The sequence below is a fragment of the Gadus morhua genome, chromosome 21, assembly GCF_902167405.1.
Source record: "Gadus morhua chromosome 21, gadMor3.0, whole genome shotgun sequence".
Classification (NCBI taxonomy): domain Eukaryota; kingdom Metazoa; phylum Chordata; class Actinopteri; order Gadiformes; family Gadidae; genus Gadus; species Gadus morhua.
Window position 1 is genome coordinate 21,595,242 of NC_044068.1, and position 24,161 is coordinate 21,619,402.

At 42.3% G+C, this 24,161-nt stretch overlaps 1 protein-coding gene across 1 annotated transcript; it reads left to right on the forward strand.

Moving 5' to 3' along the window:
- The first annotated feature begins 1,017 nt into the window (after positions 1-1,017).
- Positions 1,018-23,823, forward strand: mpv17 (mitochondrial inner membrane protein MPV17). The gene is made up of 8 exons (XM_030345506.1): positions 1,018-1,088; positions 1,528-1,601; positions 16,513-16,628; positions 18,297-18,389; positions 19,590-19,685; positions 22,406-22,438; positions 22,573-22,625; positions 22,856-23,823. The coding sequence occupies exons 2-8, from the start codon at positions 1,529-1,531 to the stop codon at positions 22,923-22,925; spliced, it is 534 nt and encodes a 177-aa protein (XP_030201366.1). The 5' UTR covers positions 1,018-1,088; position 1,528; the 3' UTR covers positions 22,926-23,823.
- The last annotated feature ends 338 nt before the right edge of the window (positions 23,824-24,161 follow it).

Sequence of the window (24,161 nt, forward strand, 5' to 3'; positions counted from 1 at the left end):
TCTCGTTATAACCATCATTTATATTGATGTAACGAGAAAGGATGTAATGATAACGCCAAGAAAATAAAGGCTACATGGTTATTATAATTTAAATATAATTACTTGTAAAGCATATAACGAGACAACGAGACGATCTGGTTGTGGGCCAGCAGAGGCTGCATTTTAACCGAATTCAGCCGATAACCTTAGACATATAAATAGTCTAACTCTATGTGTCAAATGTATAATATGCTGTAGGCCTACGTATAGGCTAGTTTTTTACATTATAAATATTTAAATACTGTCATACCTGAACCACATTCCCCATGGAAAAAGTAGGCTACACTGTGTTACTTGGTGTTACAACCCTCTTCGTTGATGGGATTGGTGTATGTGGATTGTCAATAGTCAGATAGAGATCTTGTTATAACGATATTAGCTACATGGTCTACTAATTAATTCAATATTAAAGCAATGCTTTTCAATTGGGGGATTAGTTTGGCTTCAGAAGGGGCAGCGGGCTGCGCAGGATTCATCAAATCAACAATCCTATGGTGGTTGCCATCGACCGCCCCCTCCCCTTTCCCACAGTTATCGTATACATCCATGTTCACTTCTTATCAACCTATGGCCATTATTTCATTTTCTGTAACATCCACGCATATATCCTGCATTTAATACATGTTCATGTTATATGCAGAATATTCGGATCGTTGGTCCTTGTCTCCCCAACGTGACGTCGTGCAATGCATTCTGGGGGAAATGAGAATCAATAGCAAACCGCCAAAATAGTACCTACTTTTTCGTATTACATTCCGTTTTGTGATACCAACCTAACAACATTAAATACAATGGATATCAGTTTAAATCTTTATTACCAACAAGCAAATTGCACAAATTCATTGGAAAATAAACCCTGCAACACGGCCTTTAATGCTATGGTCGGTAATGGGTATTGAAGCCTTCTTTATATATTAATAGGTAATTGATTGAAGCCAGTGCGTCGTAGAGAACGGCCGCTTGGTGGCAGTAGAGGCACCTATGTTTACAATGGAAGTGACGTATCTGTAGGCACAGCCATACACAGATCTGTACCTGTGAGATTGGAGGTATGTTGTACTTTTCTTTCAGTCATTGAAATAGTTGACTTTATAGAGTAGCTTGTCTGTTTATTTTATAACTCATCCGGCTTTATAAGTAGATGCTTGTTGTTTGCTCCTCATAAAGTGACGTTACGATGACAACTCCATCAGGCATAAAATGCTGTTGATATCCCCAACTTCTGTAATCGTTGGTTGATGTTAAACCATAATGATATCTTTGAAACGTTCACGATAGTAGGCTAGTTAACACGCGGATATGAAATAACAACTTTACAAGTTCAAATAAATCGCAAAACTAAGAAATTACTTGGCTTGCTATCGAAGAAATTCCTCCATTTAATCAGACAGCTAGGGTTGTCTGACAACACTGCAGACAGCTGTCATATCAGCAACATCTAATTACCGTGGACACATGTTCCCTATCCTGACGCGCATGCGTCCTCAGCATGGCGGGTGTGTGGAGGTCCTACCAGGCGCTGATGACCAGGCACCCCTGGTCCGTCCAGATACTGACTGCAGGTACAAGACATTACACTTGATAAACGTGTGTGTGTGTGTGTGTGTGCGCCCTGACCAATGTAGGCCTGATTACTTTCCATGGTTTATATAATAATGGAATGAGTCATTTTCTTTTTCCACTTAGTCTATAAAATGTCCTAATTTATGTCAAATGCCCGTCACAAGAACCCCACGGGATGTGGTCAGTCCGCCTGGTTAGTCTACAGGTTCAGAAGGATTCATGTATTCATGTACATGAAATGCAGTAATGATGTGATTATTGGTCCAAAAGCATACAGGTTGGAATGAAAGTGGACGGCTGTGAACCATTAAGTTCAATGTACTTTGTTTTAAGTCCAAAGGACCTCTGTGTATTTGCTCAGTCCCAGGCTTGGACCACTGGCAGTAATGTATTGATCATCCTATTTCCAAAAGTAGCCTATAGGCCCAGGTGAAAAAAATATTATACTTCAACTATACTTTGAAAGGATGTCGTAAGTACACTTTTAGAATGTAACTGTATTTTGTACTAATTGTGTCTCATTCAAGGATACCAAAATGTACTAAATTAGTCCTTAAGTACTACTTCAGAAATACTTGAATACACTTTTAGTGCAAATAGTATGCTAAATTGGCACTATTTAATACTTGCATTATACTGATAAAAATGTGGTACTTGTAATGTCAAAATCCTTAGTAGATTGACCCATTGTGGTCATTATGTGAATAGAAGGAATCATTTGTGTATAAGGACAGAATGCCTCCCATCCAAATTCTTTTACACTAACATTTAGAAAGTATTCAAATTATTAACATATTTATTAAATAAGTACAACACTGTACAATGAAGTGTTATTCAGGAAGTCAAAAGTTCTGAAGAAAAATTATAATTCTTAGGCAAGGCTTGCTGTTTCCTGGAGTTGAACATATTTGTTCCTCTGGAGTGGAGGATGCCAGGGGACGTGTATAAATACTGGCCAGGTCAAACAAGATGGGGAAGGCCCCTCTCCTCTCCCACCACCACCCAGCAGGACCGTGGAGGGCTGCTATGCAGGTAGACCTCTGTAGTCTTCAAGCTGCTTCCGTGCCTTCTCTGTTCGGTCAAGGAGTTGCACTGCCTGATGATCTTAAGGGCCAGGTCCTCCTCAGTGAACAGCTCCCCCGGTGCCGAGGCGGACATGACTAGTCCCAGCAGTCTATGAAAGTATCAACGAAAAAACAGAAACAAATCAAGATCACTTGAAATATGACATTATAGTGTGTTTAATATACACTTCTATCGTACTATCAATTGAACTGCAATGCCCTTTTAAGTATATTTTGAACACACTGGTGGTATAATGCAATTGTACTGCAAGTGTTATTCGATTGCTAGAAATCATACTTTTCACAAGTTTTTCAAAGTTGTGCCAATTTGGCATACTATTTACACTTAAAGTATACTCAAGTACTACTAAAGTAGTTCTTAAGGACTACTTGAATACACTTAAGTATACTTGAATGCGACGAAAAAAGAACAAAATACAGCTACATACTAAAAATGTACTTAGTACATCCGTTCAAAAGTGTAGTTGAAGTATAATATTTTTTCCACTGGGTATCTATAAACGTATTAATCTCCACTGATCTACTGTCAAGATGATCAATCCAGCTAAGTGCTTAGGTTAGTCTATAGGTCGTATGTAATTAATGTTACTTATTATAGCAAGCTTTCCGAAAGCATAGCAAAAGCATTAACTAAACATGTTTAGCTGCTACTGAAGCTAAAGCTACCGGCAAGTAGCCAATGCACTAAGCATGGTCAGTTGTATCTTGGGCAACTACAGCAGGGCTGCTTATGTTAGCCTTGTCACCGTTTATCTTACCTGAAGGGATGGACGATTGGGGCGCGTACCCTTGAGGAGACGCCGGCCCATCTTGGCCTTGTGAACATGGTGCAGTCCCGCCCTTTGTGTTCCTTCATGCTTTATGAGGTGGTTGATTCATGTAACTCAAATTATATGGGATTATTAAAGGGATACTTCACCGGTGGAGATATGAAGGTTATATGAAGTAAATATATACATAATTCTATGTATTATAATTGTGCAAAAAAAATTTGAAACCGGTTCATCCTAGCCTGAGAAAAGGCAGAAAGTGTCTCTGTGGCTCAAAAGTAAGAAATCCTCCAACTACCACAGTGCATTGCGCTTGCTGTACCGCCCGCCTGTTTCCGTTTGGAGGGGGAAGGACCCATGGTCCTAGTGCGATGGCAGCTCGAGCAAACTTTGTGTAAACATTTCCCTGTGATACGTTGACTAGTTTAGACTTCTGCAATCGTGTTTTCAAACGCATCATTTGTATATTACTGTACAGTGTACAGCATAATTTTTTTTTCTAATTACAGTTACAGATTACAGAAATAAGTGTATCTTATACAGTAGGCCTACTTTAGTATAACAGCACTTGGGTTAGTAAACAAATCACAACAACCAACATGATTGAGGTTTTATTCATGAAAAACTATTTACTATTTAAAAAAATAATACGTGTAGGGTGCGTTTGCTAGAGCAGTGGTTCTTAAACTTTTAGTCTGTTGACCCCACAAAAAGTATGGTAAGGTCTGACGACCCCACTTTCCCCAAACCCATTCTAAGTCATTACTCAAAATACCCCCTCAAACGTTAACTAAATCAAGCAATAAATAGTAAGCAAAGTAATTAGTTTTATTTATTCCATATGAACAATAACCGAGAAAACCAAACAATCAGATTTAAACAAGTGTAGGCTGCCGCTATCAGATCAGAACGCTTGGTGCGTGTACACACACACACACACACACACACACACACACACACACACACACATACACAGCATTGGGCTTACAACGTTACATGAATTATATTTATGACGATAACAATAACGGTATTTTTTTATTTCGCTTTTCTGGTTTACTATCTTTAGCAATTTCAATGGGAAGGGTGGGCCTGCTTCCGGGAACATAGCAAGTTAAATCTAGGAGGAATGCTGCATACGGCGACACAGAGATTTTCCTCCACAGTGCTGAGCCGACATCTGTATTTATTTTTTATATATGCGAGGGACGAAAATGTCTTCTCGCACAGATAGGTCGACCCGAAAGGAGTTAGAATGTCCATGGCAACCTTGGACAATCCGGGGTATTCCTGCGCAACAGACAGCCAGAATTCATCCAGTGATTTTGAGGCAAACGATGTCTGTATGGTTCGGTCACTGGATAGCTCAAGCAGCGCATCTTCGAGCTCAGATGACAGATCGTTTGAAGAGCAGCTGGTGAATGGTTGTCGTATCCATCATAATTCTCCACATTTCCCGTCGGAAAATATTGATGGAATTTTTCGAGGAGGCTTTGGAGATGATGAGAAGATTGAGGCCTTCAATGAATTGACATTCACGTCTTCCTCCTCCAAAAAGTCATGCAGCTCCGAAAACATCTCAAAATCCCCACTCTCCGCACGGACTGCCCAACGCTGAAGCTTTTTTTGTGAAAGCATTCACTTTGTCCGAGAGGGTCAGGTTTAAGGCCTTGTAGTGACACGTTGAGCATATTTGATTTGTCGAATATGCATGACAAATAAGCAAGACGGGCTCTCCTTTCCGAGTCAAAAAAAAAAAGCGGAGTTTGCGTCTGAGAGGAAGGTGCGCACCTCGCTTCGCAACTCAAACAGGCGTGTCAGGACCTTGCCCCGTGAAAGCCACCTAACTTCAGAATGGGAAAGAAGGGATTCGTGTGTAGACCCCATTTCCTGACAGAGAAGGGTGAAGAGTCTAGTATTGAGTGGGCGAGATTTGATGAAATTCACCATTTTAATTGCTGTCTGGAGAACATTGTTAAGCTCGGGCTCAAGTGTCTTGGATGCCAGGGCCTCTCTGTGGATAATGCAATGGGTGAACTTGGCATGTGGTGCAACGCTAAGGACCTTTGCTTTCAGCCCTTTATTTTTCCCCAACATAGCTGCCGCACCGTCTGTGCATATGCTTAGGCAGTTGGCCCATTGCAGCCCTGCGTCTTCCATCCAACCATTGAGACAATTAAAAAATGTCACTGGCGGTACACCTTCCTTCCATTGGAGAGCAGAACAGCATGTCCTCGTGAAGTTTTCCTTCATAACTGTAGCAAACAAACACCAACAATTGCGCGACACTTGTCAGGTCAGTAGACTCATATAACTGTAAAGAAAACCTGCATTTTTTTAATCTCTCGATTCTCTGAAATTTCATGTCAACAGCGATGTCGATAATGCGCTTGGACACTGTATCATTGGAGAGGGGGATTTGCTTGAGCGCACTTGCAATCTTTCCACCATGCATTGCGGTGGTCATCGCAATTGCTGCAGGGAGGATGAGGCTTTCGGCAATTGTTTGTGGCTTCTGTTCTTTTGCCAAAAGGTGGGCCACTTCGTAGGAAGCTACCAAGGCTTTTGTGGGCAAGGTAGCTTGCCCATGCACTGCGGTCTTCTGCCCTTGCAGGGCAGCTTCTTTTCGCAGAAAGAAAGTAATTGGTTTCGTAGCGTCCTCGGAATGGCGGGTTTCGAGATGATGTTTCATTTTGACAGGTTTTAAGCTCTAATTTGCCAGAACATCGCCGCAAATCACACATTGTGGGTGGTCGAGGTTATCTTTTACTTGGCAAGTGAATCCATATTTCAGAAATTCTTTCTGATAAGGCCAACGCCTCGTTTGTTCCTTTTTATTCTCACCGGCTTGTAGACTTGTCCCATCTGAGGATCGCGGAGGAGTAGACGCACTGGTAGCTGGCACTTCCGAGCTTTTGTTCGATTTTTTTTAACGATTTTGGCTAGTAGTCTGCTACCTATGTCTTTTTATTTTGTTTGACTTAAAATGCAACGCTAAGGACGAAAGACGCAAACATATTTTCTCTCTTCTCGACTTAACTGCGTGTAAATAAGAAAAAGGCAGATTTTTTTTCCCCAATATTATTTTCCTTTGTTTCACCTGGCATAATAATAATTTCGGACTGAATACAGAAAATAATTGGCGACCCCACGGAGGTTTTTGGGGACCCAAATTGGGGTCGCGACCCCTAGTTTAAGAAACACGGTGCTAGAGTCAAAATAGTCACAGCTCATCTTGGGCATGTATTGTCTCCCGGTAGCCATGGTACTGCCCATCTTGTGGGTAATTAGCTCTGATGGCCTGGACAACACAGGAAGGCAATGCTGTCTAAGAAAGAAAGAACAACATTAGCAAAGCAAGATAAATTATGCCTTGAGTAGCCTATACAGCATTACACAGACTTCAAGCTATCCAGCTCCTCGTCCACAGCAACAGGCAAGGCTTGTTCAGCTGCAGCCGCTGCTGCAGCAGCCTCCTCCTCTATTTGTGTCAATTCTTTCTGGCTGGAGTCTGGCTCGTACTAATAGCCCTGAATGTCCGAATCCAACAATAGATTTTCAAAATCCACTCCGGCTCTTCCACATTGCAAATTGGTTCTCTAGCTAAGCAGTAAAGAAACATGGCAGACATTGTGTTTACATCTCGAAACCGAGCTCCAGCCGGCCCTTCTAGCAGGCAAGCAAAATTCTCCCGAGATGACGTCAAAAGCGTAATTTGACGTCATCTCGGGAGAAAATTAGATCAAGAAAGCTGGGCCAAGGGAAGACTCGGTTAAAACCTTTTTTTTTATATTACAATAGCGATTTTATAATGATAGAACGCCGGTTCTGAATGGGTGAAGTATCCCTTTAACAGAAGTATTATAATCCTCACGCATTTCTTTTGTTCAGACCACACGTGTGTAGTGAGTCATACTTTTGACTGCCTTGGTGGCGTTGCATCACGGCACGCTGTACAGCCAGCTCCGTCAGACACACAACGCTAAACCTAACCACATACTGTATGGTTTTAGCTGCTGCGGTAATGGGCCAATCACAGCGCATTAAATCGAAGAACGTTACAGTGATTGACTGTGAGCAAAATCATAAATTCTTTTTATAGTAATTTAAAAGCATAGAATGCAGGTATCGTTTGAACTGAGAAGTTTTGATGCTACTTGATACTGAGTTGTTTCCGTCCATACCTTAGTACAGGGGTCGGCAACTGGCGGCCTGCGGTCCCTAACTGGCCCGCCAGACCTAATATCTGGCCTGCCAGATTATTCTGAAGTTATATGATTATTTTTTTAATTATGTTTTTAATATCGAATATCTATATCTGTTAGCTTAAATGTAAAGGGCCGGATACAGTGAACTTTTTTTTCTTTCACAACGGTTTTTGAATTTAATTGTATCAAATCCTGCTACTACTCCCGGTTAGAGAACAAGGTTAGAGAAACACTCGTCACGGTCACGTGTAAGCTGCGAGGGGCTGAGCGGGAGTTATTGGAAACTATGCAATATTAAATGAAACGGAACCCCCCCCTTTATAGGCCTATATACAATAACCATGGCGAATCGACATTACGTATTTTTGTGTGATACTGCACGTGGAGAAAGGCGGGAGCTGCTGACAAAAGTACACAAATGATTTAAGACGCCAACGTCTGAGACTTTGCTGTTTGATGCAAGTAGAGACTCTGATGAAGCTACTTCGCCTACAGCTCTTCTAACGGTGAGTAGGCTAGGAATGGAGGTTTGTGTGTGTGCGCAGTCAGTCAGCACCCGCCGTGGTCTGTGTGTGTGTGTGTGTGTGCGTGCGTGTGTGTGCAGTCAGTTAGCAACCGCCGTGATATGTGTGTGTTGTTTGAAGTATTTTAAGGGTGGATGGCTGCTTTTTTAGGTGCGCACTACTGCCCTCTCTCCAGCATAAGGCCTTTCTACACTGCCAAGCCGGTTCGGTCGAGGTTTGGCACGTCCGGCGATTTCACTGTCTTATCTCAAGTTTCCTGTGTAAAACCGACAGGGTAATATCCACCGTTCGTCACGGTGCGGGCTTTCTTGGTTCACTGGAGAAGGCGGGGCTGCGCAAGGAGTCTAGACCTCTTTAAAATAATTTGCATATTCCCGAATGTTTATATATTCTTTTATGAATGAAGACACCCGCATGCAAGAATGAGTTCACGTCTGACTGTAGGCTACAAACGCGATTAACAATTTACAAGTGCTAAAACGCCAACATATTCTTTATTTTGCTGACCACTTTTGGGTTAGGGACGGCTTAAGGTTTTTTATCCCGACAAAAGCCTCGTAAGGACAGTCCCTCCGCGTCTCTCTCGTAGATCGCACCATCTTCCTACGTCTTTGTTTAATACGACTGCATCACCTTCTCTCACATGATCAGCAGCTCGCGGATTTCACTCTCTCTCCAGTTAGAACTGCTCATGATGATATCGCTGCGTTGTCTCTGTGGAGACCGCGCAGCGACACCTCTACCCAACGAGATCAGGCATGAGATTTACGTGATCAGGGCATACACTTCTTTATATGTACGTCTTTTAAGATTGCTTGGTAGGCATATGACTAAGCCAGCTGACGGGCCTGCGTTGCAGTTCCAGATGCACTTTCCTTAATCAAACTAGCCTTTGATAATGTTCTGGCCCGCCACCTACTGGCTGGAACAATAATTGGCCCAAGGCCAATCTTGGTTGCCGACCCCTGGCTTAGTACCAATACCCAACCATGCAGCCCCTGTACTATAATGTAAAAGAGTTGTTCTGAACCTGACATACATAAAGGGATGTCTTTATGTCAAGAAGGTCTTTGTGCTTAACACATGATGGTAACAGTCCTATACACGTTCCAGTGGCGCAAATAAAGTACAGTCATTATACGTATATACTAAAACCCCACTAGATAAGATAAGATTCACTTATAACCCTTAGAGGGACATTTGTCTTGGACTCCAATGCAGTCACAAATAGCTGCTTTGCATAAAATAAATAACAATACAAATGCAGTCAATGCATACATATAGGACAAGGGCCACATACATCATACATCATACAAGAAACAGTGCAATTCTCTCACACACACACACACACACACACACACACACACACACACACACTGTATTGCACCATGGGTCATGATCAGTACTATTGCAAAACAAAATTGGCCCTGGTGGCATTTAGGATCTTTATTGAGGTGGGCACAAATTAATTCTTAAAGTGGTTCAGGCTGCAAGTGGGGACTCTGTAGCGTCTACCTGATGGTAGAAACTGGTATTCTGTGTGCAGAACATGTGTCTGATCAGATAACATTTTCTCAGCTGGTCTGAGCACAGTCTGCTCGTATATGGACTGCAAGGGGAGGTTTTCAGACCTCCCCATCACCTTCATAGCGGATTGAAGCAGGTGCCCAATTTTTTATTTCGGCTGGAAAGGAAGGTTACCGTACCAAGCCGAAACACCCTGAGTCTACTCAGGAAGTACAGTCTTTGCTGGAGACGAGAACACAGGTAATCAACATGAGCCTCCCAACTGAAAAGGTTTTCAAGATGGATGCCGAGATACCTGTAGGAGTTGACTTGGTTGATTTTCTTTCCCCCATGGATATACACAGTGGAGTATGATCCCCTATTGATTTCGGGCCCAGCACCATTTCCTCTGTCTTCTTAACGTTAATGGTGAGGTGATTCTCATCACACCACTTAACAAAACTCTGTATTTCAGAAAAAAATGGTGAGGGGACAGTGTGCTGATACTGAAGGCTCAGGATGGCAGTGTCGTCTGAGAACTTAAAAATAAAATAATCTGGGTGGCTGCGGATACAATAATTTGTTTACAAAGTAAAAAGATGTGGTGAGCTAACACAGCCTTGGGGTGCACCAGTGCTGATCCTTCAGAGAGTCCCATAGCATTTTAGAGTTCCTGGAGGTAAAATTCTGTTCAATAATGTCCTTGTGTTTTCTCCTTGCTTCCCTCAACATGTGATTAAGTTCCTTCTGTACGGATTTATGCGCATTCATCATTATTTTTAAAAGCCAGTTTCTTACAGTTAATACAGCCCATCTCCCTAGTATATAGGGCTTGTTGTTGGGATACACTGCGATTTATTTTTTAGTGACTACAAGGTTTACACAGAGTTGAATATAATCAGTAACAGTTTCAGCAGCCTCATCAATACCCAAGTCATGAAATATGACCCAATTTGTATAGAGAAAGGACCCCTTGAGTGTCTCTTATGTTAGTTGGGTACGGTATAAACCATATAGAGAGTACGCCTGGTGAATTTGCGCTACGGTATGGATTTTGATGTTACGGTGTGACCGGTAGATGAGCGCTTTCTTTTCCTTTGTTTTATATTCACTTAAAGGTCCCATGGCATGACACCAGGTGTGGTGAGATTAGCCGTTACAAGCCGTTTTGGAAATCTGCCCCTTATGACATCACAGGTGGGCGTGTCCACCTAGATGTGTGAGGATAGATCAGTCTACCAGCCTACCCAGTGGACTGTATCAAAGGTTGCTCCTCTATCCGTCACACAAGTTCCATCCCCTCTATTCCTTCTCCACCATGGCCGAGATAACCCCACTAAGGGTTTCTATCGTAGTACCAGAGACGCCCGAGAACCCGACGCAGTCTTTAATTCATAATATCTTTTACATTTTTTATCAACCAAAATATCCTTAAAATTCTTACTTATATTTCAGTCAGTGTCTCGACTCTTCATACAGCTATGGGCAAGTGTCAAACAAAGTATGCAATCTTAAATAAAATAACGTGAAATAAATAATTAATAAGTTTACTGTCATGTATTCAATCCTGAAAAATACTAAACAAAAGAACAAATATACTACACCAGGTGTTCTCAAATAGAGGTCCCTAGTGTAATTGCAAGGGGATTATGAAATAAAAAAGTGTAATGGACGTACTCAGTACCACATGGTTTCCAGTAGGGATTTACGGTATTACCGTGTTACCGGTGTTGGCAGTTTGGCAGTTTGTCTTTGCACTGTTTTATTGTTGATACGTTTTTTCATAAAAAATAAAAAAAATACAAACCTAATAGATTACCTAATAAAGCGTTGGAACGCACAAGACCGGTAACCATAGCAACGCCGGTAAACAAACCCCTCAAAGCCCAATCCCTACGAGAACTCCCCGCGTAGGGATTGGCCATCCGGAGGCGCACAGAGCTTTTGGCCGTGATATTATCTATAAAATTATATTCTATTGTATATAGAACGTTATACGACGCTGTCACCGAGAATTGGCGCGCTGCCAGACGCTGTCACCGAGTGTGAGAGGAGAGTTGACGGAGAAGATGGCGGTTGACCTAGTTTCAAATACCGTTTATACTCGGTAATACCGGTGTTGACACGAGTGTATTTCTCGGTGTGAAAATGTCCACACCGAGGCAACCCTAGTACCATTGGGTTTATGGCTATGACTGTGTACTAACTTCATTAAAATCAAGACATTGCAATTTTTGCAAATCGCTATACGTGGGTCTTTCTCAGAAACATTGAAAAACGTCCACACAGCAGACATATTGGCGCTTATCCAGACATGTGTGTGCTGGCCGCGCTTTTTGTTTGCATCATCACAAATGTCATCACAATTTCTGTTTCGGCCGTGTTTCGGTGATAAAAGTATTTCGGCCAAAACAGAAAATGCGCTTTTGTGAAATTTTCGGCCGAAAAATGTTGGTGTCCGAAAATTCGGTGCATCCCTAGTTTCCAGTAACTTTACTTATAATAGAGGGGGTGGGGGTTCCTGAGGACCTTAACATATGCAAGGGTTAGAGTATCCAAAAAAAGGATAGGAACCACTGTGTACTAAACTAATGAACAAAAGAACCAAACATATAATCTGTGCAAACTAGAGCAGCACTAAACGGCAATATCGACGTGATGCGCTATGCATAGAGAATACAATTTGCAACATTTTGCAACAAATGATTCTAAATCTGCCCATTAATGTACACTCAGAATTTTGCGGTTTTCACTGCCGTTGTCAAATTTGCTGAACAAAATGTTAAACTTCAATAGTTGTTCATAGTCAACTTATTCTATTTTTGGACTGCAGCTCATGCTAGACCCCTGATGTTCGTGGGCCCCTGATGGTCATGGGCCTGATGGTCGTGGGCCCCTGATGGTCGTGGGCCCCTGATGGTCGTGGGCCCCGGGGCTTCAGCCCAGGTAAGCCCTCTCGGAGCGCCGTCTGGTGGAACTGATTGGTTGGAAACGCAAGATCCAGAATGGGCTGGTCTCCGAGGAGCTGAGCCATCTCCACTGCAGAGCCGTGCTCGCAATGGGGTCCTGTAACTTAGCGGTCCCTACCTCAGCTGGTTATCCCACCATGATTGTGAACACGCATTGTGCTTGGAGAGGGGGTGAGCAGACTGCTGAGTCGATGAGCGGACGGCGTGGCTCCACCCAGACAACAAGGAACAAGGCCCTCTCATGGCCTGGTGGAAGTGCCGCCGGGCAGGATGAGCAGTAGGGCTGTGGGCTCCGTCACGCCGCCGCTGCATGCCTTCATCGTGGATGGTCATAGTGTTAGACTTGGTAGACCGCTGGTTTAAGCAATTGCTGAAGGAAAAGGGAGGCAAGCGCTGCTGTGGGCCACGTTATTTACACGATACCATTGGGGAAATTGGGCGGTGCCCACGTTGATTGGTGCATTGCTGAGTTTTTTTGTGCACGCGAGTGTGAGCACGGGGCAAGCCCATAAGGAGAAGACTAGATAGTGTAGCCTACATGAAAATCCTCCATAATTATTTCAAAAACGTACGTTGTGCTATGATTTATATGATTGTCAACTTAGTAAACTGTGCCATTTTATCACTTGATTAAGAATAACTTCTAAGTATTTGATTTAATTATAGAGTCTAAAATTAAATCAAATATTTAGTAGTTATTCTTCATTGGTCTAAAATTTTGATCCTGATGATGGGAAGATACAGGCAGCAAAACCACCCAGCATCCATTCAATGAGACTATGGGTTTACGTGATTCTTATAGGAAAACTTTCAAATGTTGGTCAGTAACAACAAAGGAACAGAAGGAGAAGGGGAGTGACCATTGTGGAGGGATAAGGATTGGTCATGATTGAAGTCAGCCATGGCTAGAGAAACCAAGTGAATCTTTCATACACTTTTGGGGAAATGGACACGTCTGCAAGGCTGCAAGACAGCTAAAGGACTCCACACAACAAAGTAGTCAGTAGATTGATATGGTCTCAGTATCAGACTTCGTGGCTACAATGGCAATGCAATTGCAAACTATCTTACTACCTTTCAAGTAGAGGGAGGAACGGGGACATGTCTAGGTTCAGGGAGAATGTATACAAATTTATTTTCAATAACCTAGAAATGATATGCATACGTTTTTTGTCATTAGTTTATAATTGAATATTATAGTTACGATTAATTTTTCTATTTCTTTATGAATAATTTAGAGAAAACAGGAGTTTATCCGTTGTGCTCTTCCATCTCTGTCTTGTCTTACTTTAACAGCGATTTTGTAACCAAATGACATTGCCTCTTTAAGGTGTGTATGCCTGACATTTGCTCTGCCCTAAGAGGGTGTTTGTGTGTTTTATGTGTTATCTTTATCATCTCCGTTTGACATTTCCTGGAAAGGTTATCTGACAATTGTCCAGCTGGGCCCATGAGCTCCGCTTCGTTGTCGCTCTTCGGGACGTGAGCGGCGTGATCGTCGTGTCTGGCTGCAGGTCTGCACCTCAATAAGCCACTAATCTCGCCAAGCGCATACAAATTAACAACACAGTCATGAATGTATCTTGGCCAGTTAGTGGTTTAATCATTTTCACACAGCCAGGTTGTTGTATTTCTGGTCTCTGATCCCATTTTTAGTTCAGAAAATTTTTGTTACCAACTTCCAACCAACATGGCACCACATTGAGACTTAAGTGGTTTGCTCTTGCCTATGAGGCAGACCGTTTGAGACAGGACGTTTAAGACCTTTCAAACATTTCCATTTTTTCTGACATGCAGAATCAAATATCTAGTGCTTACAAGTCAGCAATCTCCCGCCCTGCCTCAGACATCAGGCTGGGAAATACTGGCCTAAACTACGAGGTATTTTGAGTGAGATGAACACAATAATCACTTCCAGCCCTTTTCTCCGAATGGAGTCTTATTGCTTTAGGAATACCCTGCAGGGTTTGTGTTAGTGTTGGGGTGGTTATTCAAAAATCGGACCTTGAATTTGGGTATTGTGGTAGCAGCCATCAGAGCATCCTTTCTATCCAAGATGGAAGCGAATCTGTGTTTGATCGCCTGTCATATGAAATAGTAGGCTACATTAGACAAACATAAACAGTTCAATTAACAGCTTTTACAGCCTCATACATTTGGGCTAAATCAGCTATATTAAATTGTCGGCCTATAGACTACACTGCAAGCTATTATGTAAGGGGTAGGGCCTATTCATTGTATTATTCAATATGTGTTTACCTGTACAATAGCACCAGGCATGCCAGCTGTCCACTGGGAAAGGCCATCCTTCAAAGCAAGCAACTTTGACATGAGAATCTCCAAAGGTTGGCAGGAGGGGGCCATAGTAGCAATCATCTTCTCCTTGTAGTATATCTAATGCGCCATCAAGAGGTCTTCACACTGCACAATATTTCTTCAGGAACTGAAACTCTCGCTCAGTGATGCCCTTAACTCCCAGTCTAGAAAAATTATGTTTAAATCTGACTGGGATTTCTGTGATCAGAGACAAGGCGTCATCGAGTCGTTTTCCAGCGTGTAGCATTTGGTATGATGAGCTTTCTTTTAAGCACATCCTCAACCTGGTCTGAAGCCACAGTAGAGCGACTAGTTTTGGTCCAGAGAGCTGTACACTTGTACACATACATCAGGTTTAATGTATGTGATGCACAGCGCAGATGAGGTGGCAGTGAAAAGGTCTCATCTGATCCTGTGGAGAGTGCTTCGGCAACATCCGTAAAAGTGACCTCCGATTCATGATCATCAGATGGCTCGTCAGAGTCAGACCCATCATCAGGATGGGATTCAAACATTCTAAAGGCTTCTACAAAATTGCTGCCTTTATCGGTGACACTTGCTGTTATTTTATGTGATAGTCCAAAGGCTGAATGAACCTGTTGTATTTCGCTAGCTATGACATCGTAAGTGTGTCTTCCTCTCACCCTTTTGCAGGCAAGAGCAGCCTTCTCCTGTTTAAAACTAATGCTGTCTATCCAGTGCACCATCATTCCCAGGTAGCTTTTGTTGTTGGCGGACCAAATGTCCGCGGTGGTGGAAACATGATCCAGGGAATTGAAAGTAAGTTTGATTACTTCAGGTAACTGGAGGGTTAGTGTTTTTTTCCTGTCGGATTTTGGCTTGCGAGTCGCAGGCATTTTATCAAGTACCGGTATCTTTCTAAATCTGTGCGATTCAATAGTTGACAGAGGAAGCATGTATTCTACAATGAACCCTGCAACCAGCCTGTTAATGTCTTTCTGTGTTACCTGCGCTCCAACACTAGAAAAAAGCTTTGCCTCTTTAGGCGTGGTCGGTTGCTGATCAACTCCTTCAGATGACCGGTCACCGGAGAGCATGATCTTTCGCCACAAGTTTTGTATTGCGATGCTGGGCTGACAAATACTTGGACAGGTTGCTCATTGACAAATGAGCAAAAATTGGCAAAAGTTGAAAGACACCTTTCGCCTGGGCAGAGGGTGCATTTAACTTGAATATTTTTAACGGTTCTGAAAACGAGACCGAATATGCCATGCAAACATCCACAGCCTGAGTCCTGCGCCCGGGCTTCCGTTTTGTGGACGTAAAATCCAGGAACAGGAGAAGGTCCTGTGTTTTTGATCCTGTGATCCTGTGTCTTGGCCAAACTGATACTGATCGTTCCACTCTTCCACTTGGTGATGTCAATGGGCCTTTGCATACTGTTTGAGGAAGGGACACAATAACCCCTGTTTAACATCATATATAGCTCGTATCCCCAGATACCTGGTCATACTTGGCCGTACAATAAGAAAATGGTTTTAGATGACTTAGGCATGTGAATTTATGTTCCCCAGGCTCATTGGTTGGTGCCGGTGATGTCATTTCCCAGCAGCTGATTGAGAGAAGAGGGTTGGCCAATCACAGCGGGCGGCGGACGGTCCGGATGATGGCCATTGGTTTCTGCTTTGTGGTGAATAACGCATTGTTCCTCCTGATATACATGTCATACTCAGAAAATTAGAATATTGTGCGAAAGTTCATTTATTTCAGTAATTCAACTTAAAAGGTCATACTAATACATTATGTAGACTCATTACATGCAAAGTGAGATATTCCAAGCCTTTATTTGTTATAATCTTGAAGATTATGGCTTACAGTTTATGAAAACCCAAAATTCAAAATCTCAGAAAATTAGAATATTGCATGAAATCAATAAAAAAAGGATTTTAAATAAAGAAATGTTGGCCCTATGAAAAGTATACACATAGATATGTACTCATGTACTGGTTTAGGCCCCTTTTGCATGAATTACTGCCTTAATGCGGCATGACATAGATCAGCCTGTGGCACTGCTGAGGTGTTATGGATGACCAGGATGCTTCAATAGCGGCCTTCAGCTCTTTGGCATTGTTCGGTCTCATGTCTTTCATCTTTCTCTTGGCAATGCACCATAGATTCTCTATGGGGTGCAGGTCAGGCGAGTTTGCCGGCCAATCAAGGAAAGTAATCGCATGGTCATTGAACCAGGTTTTTGTAGTTTTGGCAGTGTGGGCAGGTGCAAGTCCTGCTGGAAAATGAAGTCAGCATCCCCATAAAGATGGTCCGCTGAAGAAAGCATGAAGTGCTCTAAAATGTCCTGTTAGACGGCTGCGTTGACTCTGGTCTTAATAAAGCACAGTGGACCAACACCAGCAGATGACATGGCTCCCCAAATCAACGCAGACTGTGGAAACTTCACACTGGACTTCAAGCCTCTTGCATTCTGTGCCTCTCCAATCTTTCTCCAGACTCTGGGACCTTGGTTTCCAAATGAGATGCAAAATTTGCTCTCATCCGAAAAGAGGACTTTGAGCAACAGACCAGTTATTTTTTTCTTTAGCCCAGGTAAGACGCTTCTGACGTTGTTTTTTGTTCAGGAGCGGCTTGACAAGAGGAATACAAAGGCCATTTCACAAATTCGTCTGTGTGTGGTGGCTGTTGATGCACCCCAGCCTCAGTCCAGTCCTTGTGAAGCTCTCCAACACTTTTGAAAGGCCTTTTGCGCACAATCCTTTCCAGGCTGCGGTCATCCCTGCTGCTTGTGCACATTTTTCTTCCACACTTTGCCCTTCCACTTATCTTTCTATCAATGTGCTTTGATACAGCACTTTGTGAACAGCAAACTTATTTTGCCTTCTGAGGCTTTCCCTCCTTGTTGAGGGTGTCAATGATGGTTTTCTGCACAACTGTCAGGTCAGCAGTCTTCCCCATGATTGTGAATCCTACTGAAGCAGGCTGAGAGAAAAGGCTCAGGAACTCTTTTGAGGTGTTTTGGTTTAATTAGCTGATTAGAATGTGACACTTTGAGATTTTGAATTTGGGGTTTTCTTAAATTGTAAGCAATAATCTTCAAAATTATAACAAATAAAGCCTTGGAATATCTCACTTTGCATGTAATGAGTCAACATAATGTATTAGTTTGGCCTTTTAAGTTGATTTACTGAAATAAATTAACTTTTGCACGATGTTCTAATTTTCTGAGTATGACCTGTATACACTGTAATAACACATTATTCATCCAGTAGCAGGAGGACAGTCCTGTATGTGCAGGACAGCCTTAAGAGGGTTCACTGTATGTGGTTGTGTGTGTTGTCTCTAGGGTCCAGTGATAGGTGGCTGGTACAAGGTGCTGGACAGGCTGGTTGTTGGGGGAAGTAAAAGTGCTGCTATGAAGAAGATGCTGATAGATCAGGTAAGAGATGATCAGGATGTGTACTTCCCAAAATACACATCAAATACACATAAGCTGCTCAGTATTATAAACTAAACATCTGAGCCAAAGTGTTCAAAAACCAAATGGACAACCAATGAGTTCATTCAACTTGTTTAAGGTGGAGGAGTTAATACATGGTATATGCCAGTGGCGTGTGTGTCTAGTGAAGAAGCGAACGAGTCCGGTAGAACTTTAATAAATCTACACACTTGTATCTTCAATAATATCGAAACAGAATTTTGATATCATTTAAAATTTCTTCAGAATCACAGTTTTAGTTTCATACCGGCATCGTTTTCAGTTGCTTATAATTATTTAGGTCACCATAGCAACGCCGGTAAACAAACCCCACCGAATAGTCGAATCTCCGGACTGAAAAGGCAGATCTGATTCTACTCAGAATATTAAGAGTCGGGGACAGCCCTAGAAAATAATATTGCTGGCTAACTTTAGCAAAATGAAAAAAAAAAAATGCTTCAAATGTTTTAAAATTATGATCAGAGATGTTTAAAACGTGTAAAATAATTAAAATAGCTATCAACAAAACGGAATGCCAGTATTGCATTTATGGTGGTCCATCTGGAGGAATACCTTCCTCTTTACAAAGCGTTTCATTGATGTGGAAATGCATTTCCAGACGGAGCAGTATTGCTCAGCTGAGGAGGCTCTCCGACAGGGCGCCGGAAGTCACAGCAGCCTCGCGAGTGCCTTCTATTTTGTCCCACAAGCAGCAGTGTTTCTCACGGGGTGTATGAAATATTGAGCAGAGCTAAAGTGTCTGCTTCTACGCCTGAGCAGGTCAACCCACGGTGATTATAGTGCCATAAAAAGAATCCATCGGTGGTGCACCTGCGTCATATCTGTGTTCAAGGTTTACACTTATTCCAGCGCCTTTATGTAATCCTTCCTCAAGCTGGGTGTGAATAGCCCCCAGACATCCGACTAACAGCCCCCACATAGCAGACTAACAGCCCCCACACAAGAGCAAAATAAAATCTATTTTTGCTGCATTGTGTTCAACCTGTAGCCATACAGTAAGCACACATGTGTGTGCATAACATCCTTTTAGATACAAACACAATTCTACCTGTACCCTACATATACCCCTCCATCCATTGTCTTGTTTCTATATTGACCATGTTGATTGACTGCTGTGTGTTTGTGTGTCCACACTTCTAGCTGGCTTTCGCCCCTTGCTTCCTTGGAGCGTTCCTTGGTCTCTCAGGGGCTCTGAATGGACTGACAATGGAGCAGAACGCTGCCAAGCTGAAACGGGTAAGACCCCTATATCATCTATAGGTCTGTTCAGCTACATCACCTGTCTATTCAGCTATATCATCTATACGTCTGTTCAGCTATATCACCTGTCTCTTCAGCTATATCATCTATAGGTCTCTTCAGCCATATCATCTATAGGTCTGTTCAGCTACATCACCTGTCTCTTCAGGTATATAATCTATACGTCTGTTCAGCTATATCACCTGTCTCAGCTATATCATCTATAGGTCTCTTCAGCTATATCATCTATACGTCTGTTCAGCTATATCACCTGTCTCTTCAGCTATATCATCTATACGTCTGTTCAGCTATATCACCTGTCTCTTCAGCTATTAGCTAATTAGGTTTGGATTTCAGTTGAAAAGGTAAATCATGATATTATGGTGAAATGGTATTGGGTAGGGCTGTAACGATACTCGTATCGAAACCGAAATCGCGATACTCAAAGCCACAAACCTGTCTCACGGTGTGAGAAGGCAGAAGCGCGATACGCCCTTTCTAACTCTCCGGTCAAATTGTCCGATTGAAATTTGCTAATAATTTGTCTAAATAATAGTCTGCTGAGACCGCCCCCTCTTATCGATGCCGTAAGTATGCGACGAGATGCCCTCTCTGTGATGACAGCTCTCCGTGGCTACGGAGGATTGCACTTCTCCACAGCCGTCGAAGTCCTCATATGTGATATGAGCGACATTTATCCAGAGTGGCCCAAGCGGAAAAAAAATGCCTGTGTGATCCCTGTCTCTATTGTTTTGTGTGATTTGACCGGCAGTTGGTCTGCTTATAGGTTGGAATGAAGCGGCCACCGATTATTGACAGGATGGGTACGGTATTCTACCGGACTCGTTCGCTTCTTCACTAGACACACACGCCACTGCTCGCTCTCCTCGCTCGTCCACTCACTCTCCTCGCTCGTCCACTCACTTGCTGACGTCCCTCACACACAACCATACGCACACTGCCATTCTCGCGCACACACATACGCTACTCGTAACGCTATGCCTCGTTATTGCGACGTTCATGACGTTCATGTTTTTTCCCATCTTTTGAAAGTTAGGCTATTAAACATGTTGCATTCTATACGGCCTGATAATGTCATTATTTAAGCTACATAGCCTAATAAGAAGCGCTTTGAGTGTGAGAAAAGCGCTATATAAATTGAATCTATTATTATTATTATTTGACCAAACCAACCAAACTAGTTGAGGGTATTTGCCTACCTGCAAGCATACTCCAACTGCAATCTATTTATCCAACTGTTAATTTATTTATTAACTTAGCTATACTTTAATAGTATTCTTTCTGTTCAAATCTGTTCAGTGTTCCAAATTATTTGTTATTAAATGTTACATTAATTTAATTGTTATATAAGTGTTGTTTAAATAGAATGCTTTTTAAATGTAAAGAAATCGTGGGATGTATCGAACCTCGGGTCAAAAATCGTGATACAAACCGAATCGTGGGTTGGTGTATCGTTACAGCCCTAGTATTAGGTTAAGTAAGTTGAATTGTTAGTGGACTAGATTGATGGCGCGTGTTTCAAAACGGTGGCCACCTTAAAGCGCTGTACTATGATTGCCCTAAATCACCCACCCAGTCTCCAGCCAGCTGGTCAGGGGCAGATAGTGTGACTTGTCTGCTCAGGGACATCGCGACCCTTAACTTGGAGGAGCTGGGGTTCGAACCAGCAACCTTCCAGTTGTCAGACAACCCACTTTACCTCCTGAGCCTCTCCTGAGATACTTCTGAATGGAGTCACCACAAATTCTGAATGACCTCTCATACAAACCTGTTTCAGAACACCCACTTCAACTAGTCCATTTCTTAAAAAAATGTAGGTATAGGTTAGGCATAGGTTCGTCTATGGGAGTCAGGGGATTTAACATTAAATACACAAACATTTCAAACCATGGACTGTACCAAACACAGCTTATTGTAATCCCTCAGTGAGTCAGATGTCAGATAAGTTGTTTTTATGTTATTCTTTAATATCTAAAGGCCTGCTTTATTAATGAAGAAGCCATGACAGTTGAAACACCACTAGATCCCAATACTGGGTTGGATTAAATTCGGAATGAATGGGATTCATACCTTTTCTTTAGTTTATATACCCTTGGTCCCAGTAATGAGGTTTGAGATTATAATAAAGATCTGGTGAACAGGGCGTCTCACCGGCTGTCTAACGGGCAACAAAGACTCTGCCAGCAGTTGTAGACTGGCCGCTGTCCAGTCTACAAATACAAAAAAATACAAATTTCCATTAACTAAGTGAATACATATTTATACTTCGAAAAATCTTAAAAGTAGTTAACTTTTCTTCTTTTGACAATGACATCTTACAAGTACAATTTGGTATTTTTTTTTAAGTATTAGGCCAACATTAGCATTTGGCCATGTTGGCAGGTGTCTGTCTCCCCCCTGTAGCACAAGGCCTTGTTTGCCCTTAATTAGAAAGTGGTCACAGTCCAGAAAGCAAACGACACCCAAAAAGAAAATGGCAAAAATGCTCTGTTTTTATAAGTCAAAACATGTCGGGTTGACCTTCAAAGTGTGTGTGTGTGTGTGTGTGTGTGTGTGTGTGTGTGTGTGTGTGTGTGTGTGTGTGTGTGTGTGTGTGTGTGTGTGTGTGTGTGTGTGTGTGTGTGTGTGTGTGTGTGTGTGTGTGTGTGTGTGTCAATAACGTGTTTACATCTTCCTGTTTCACCTTTTTCTTTCAGGATTATGCTGATGCATTGATCTCAAACTACTATGTAAGTTAGCGATTAATGACATATTTTCTTTATGGTGGAAATGCAATATTTTTTTTTCTCTGGAAAGTGGGTTCTTACCGCGTAAAGGTTGAGCACTGACCTAACCTACTGACATGTTCTGATCCCTGTTTCAGCTGTGGCCACCAGTCCAGATTGCCAACTTTTATTTTGTCCCTCTGCATCACAGGTAAGAAGCTCTGGGTCGTCAGAGCTCAGTTGAGGGGTACTTAGTCAGTTCAGGGAGCTCAGAGCTTATCCATTTGTTTTGTAATGTATTTTTCTTTATTTTCCTGTCCTGCAATCTCTCTGTGAAATATTGCTACTCCTCTTTTTTGGTTGTAGCTCCACATGGATGAGCTTGATCAGCCACATCCATGACTCTGGTTCTCATTTAATCCAGCGCTCCTTGTTCTGCAGACTGGCTGTTGTGCAGGTTGTAGCCGTCTCTTGGAACTCCTACCTCTCCTGGAAAGCCAATCAGATCTGAAGACCGTCAGCATTACTAGTGATGTCGTGGGATGTGTGCTGTGATATATTGTTGACTTGCTCTTTTTCTATTCCAGTCCTGAAACTCTTGACATGTTGTGATTGAGTCATTTTGTAAAGGTTGCGGGGGAATGTTCCGCCCAAAGTGACAAATTCACACTTGAAAGTCAACCTTGCATTGCACTAGTGTGAAAGTTTGTTCTCCATGCTAATTAGATTTGCCACCACTCCGGCAACACACAAATCACTAACACCGGGAAACATACATAACACATACATTGAAGAAAACCTTACAATTATGATATGCTATCATAGGTCCTTGTGATTGCAACCTAACTTACTTAAAAACACAATTTAATAATAAAGGGCTTAAATATTGAGGATGTGAAATACTTTGGCATGCATTGCATAATCGTATTGGGCTTGGGTTGTGTAGTCTTATTTCTATCAGATGATGATGGTGATATTGGGGTTGTGTAGTCTTACTTCTATCAGATGATGATTGTGATATAGGGGTTGGGGTTGTGTACTCTTAGTTCTATCAGAATGATGGTGCCATGAAAATGCCATGAAAATGCCATGCATGGCTGTCGACCAATTTAACCATTTTATAAAAACTTGTTTCCCACACAAACAAACCAAAGCTATATAAGGCAACTGTGACTGATGAATCCATTGAAGATGTGCCAGAATAGCCTGGCTCACCTGGGACAGTCATCTTCACATGGAAGTTGGAACATGCTTTCTTTTCGCATCCAGGTCTCTCCTGTTTCCAGGCATGCGCCAGCACTTTGTACCGGACACACTAAATGGTGCTCCAACATTATTGTCCTTTGGTGAAGTAAAGGCTTGGATAGATGCTAACTTTGGGTGAAATAAATAAATCTTTTTTTAATTTACCAACACAAAGAACTGTGATCCCCTTCTTTTAAAGCGATCTGCTGAGATGATAAGCAGGAGGAGAGGTGGGTGCATGCCACTCTGAACGCATACCTTTATCCTACTGCTAGACGGAGGACAAGCTCAGCAAAATTGAAGGACTTGAAACGTAATTTAATCTTTTTTGGCATTGTTGTTCTTTGGCTTAGTACAACTCTTGAGAGGTAAATGTTCAACACGTGGTTTATTCAGAGACACAATGGTGGAAGGTGCGGTCGATGGAGAGGTCAGGAGCTGGCACTCTGCAGGTGGTCATGAACAACAGGTAAATATTCTGATTATATTGGTAATGGACAGA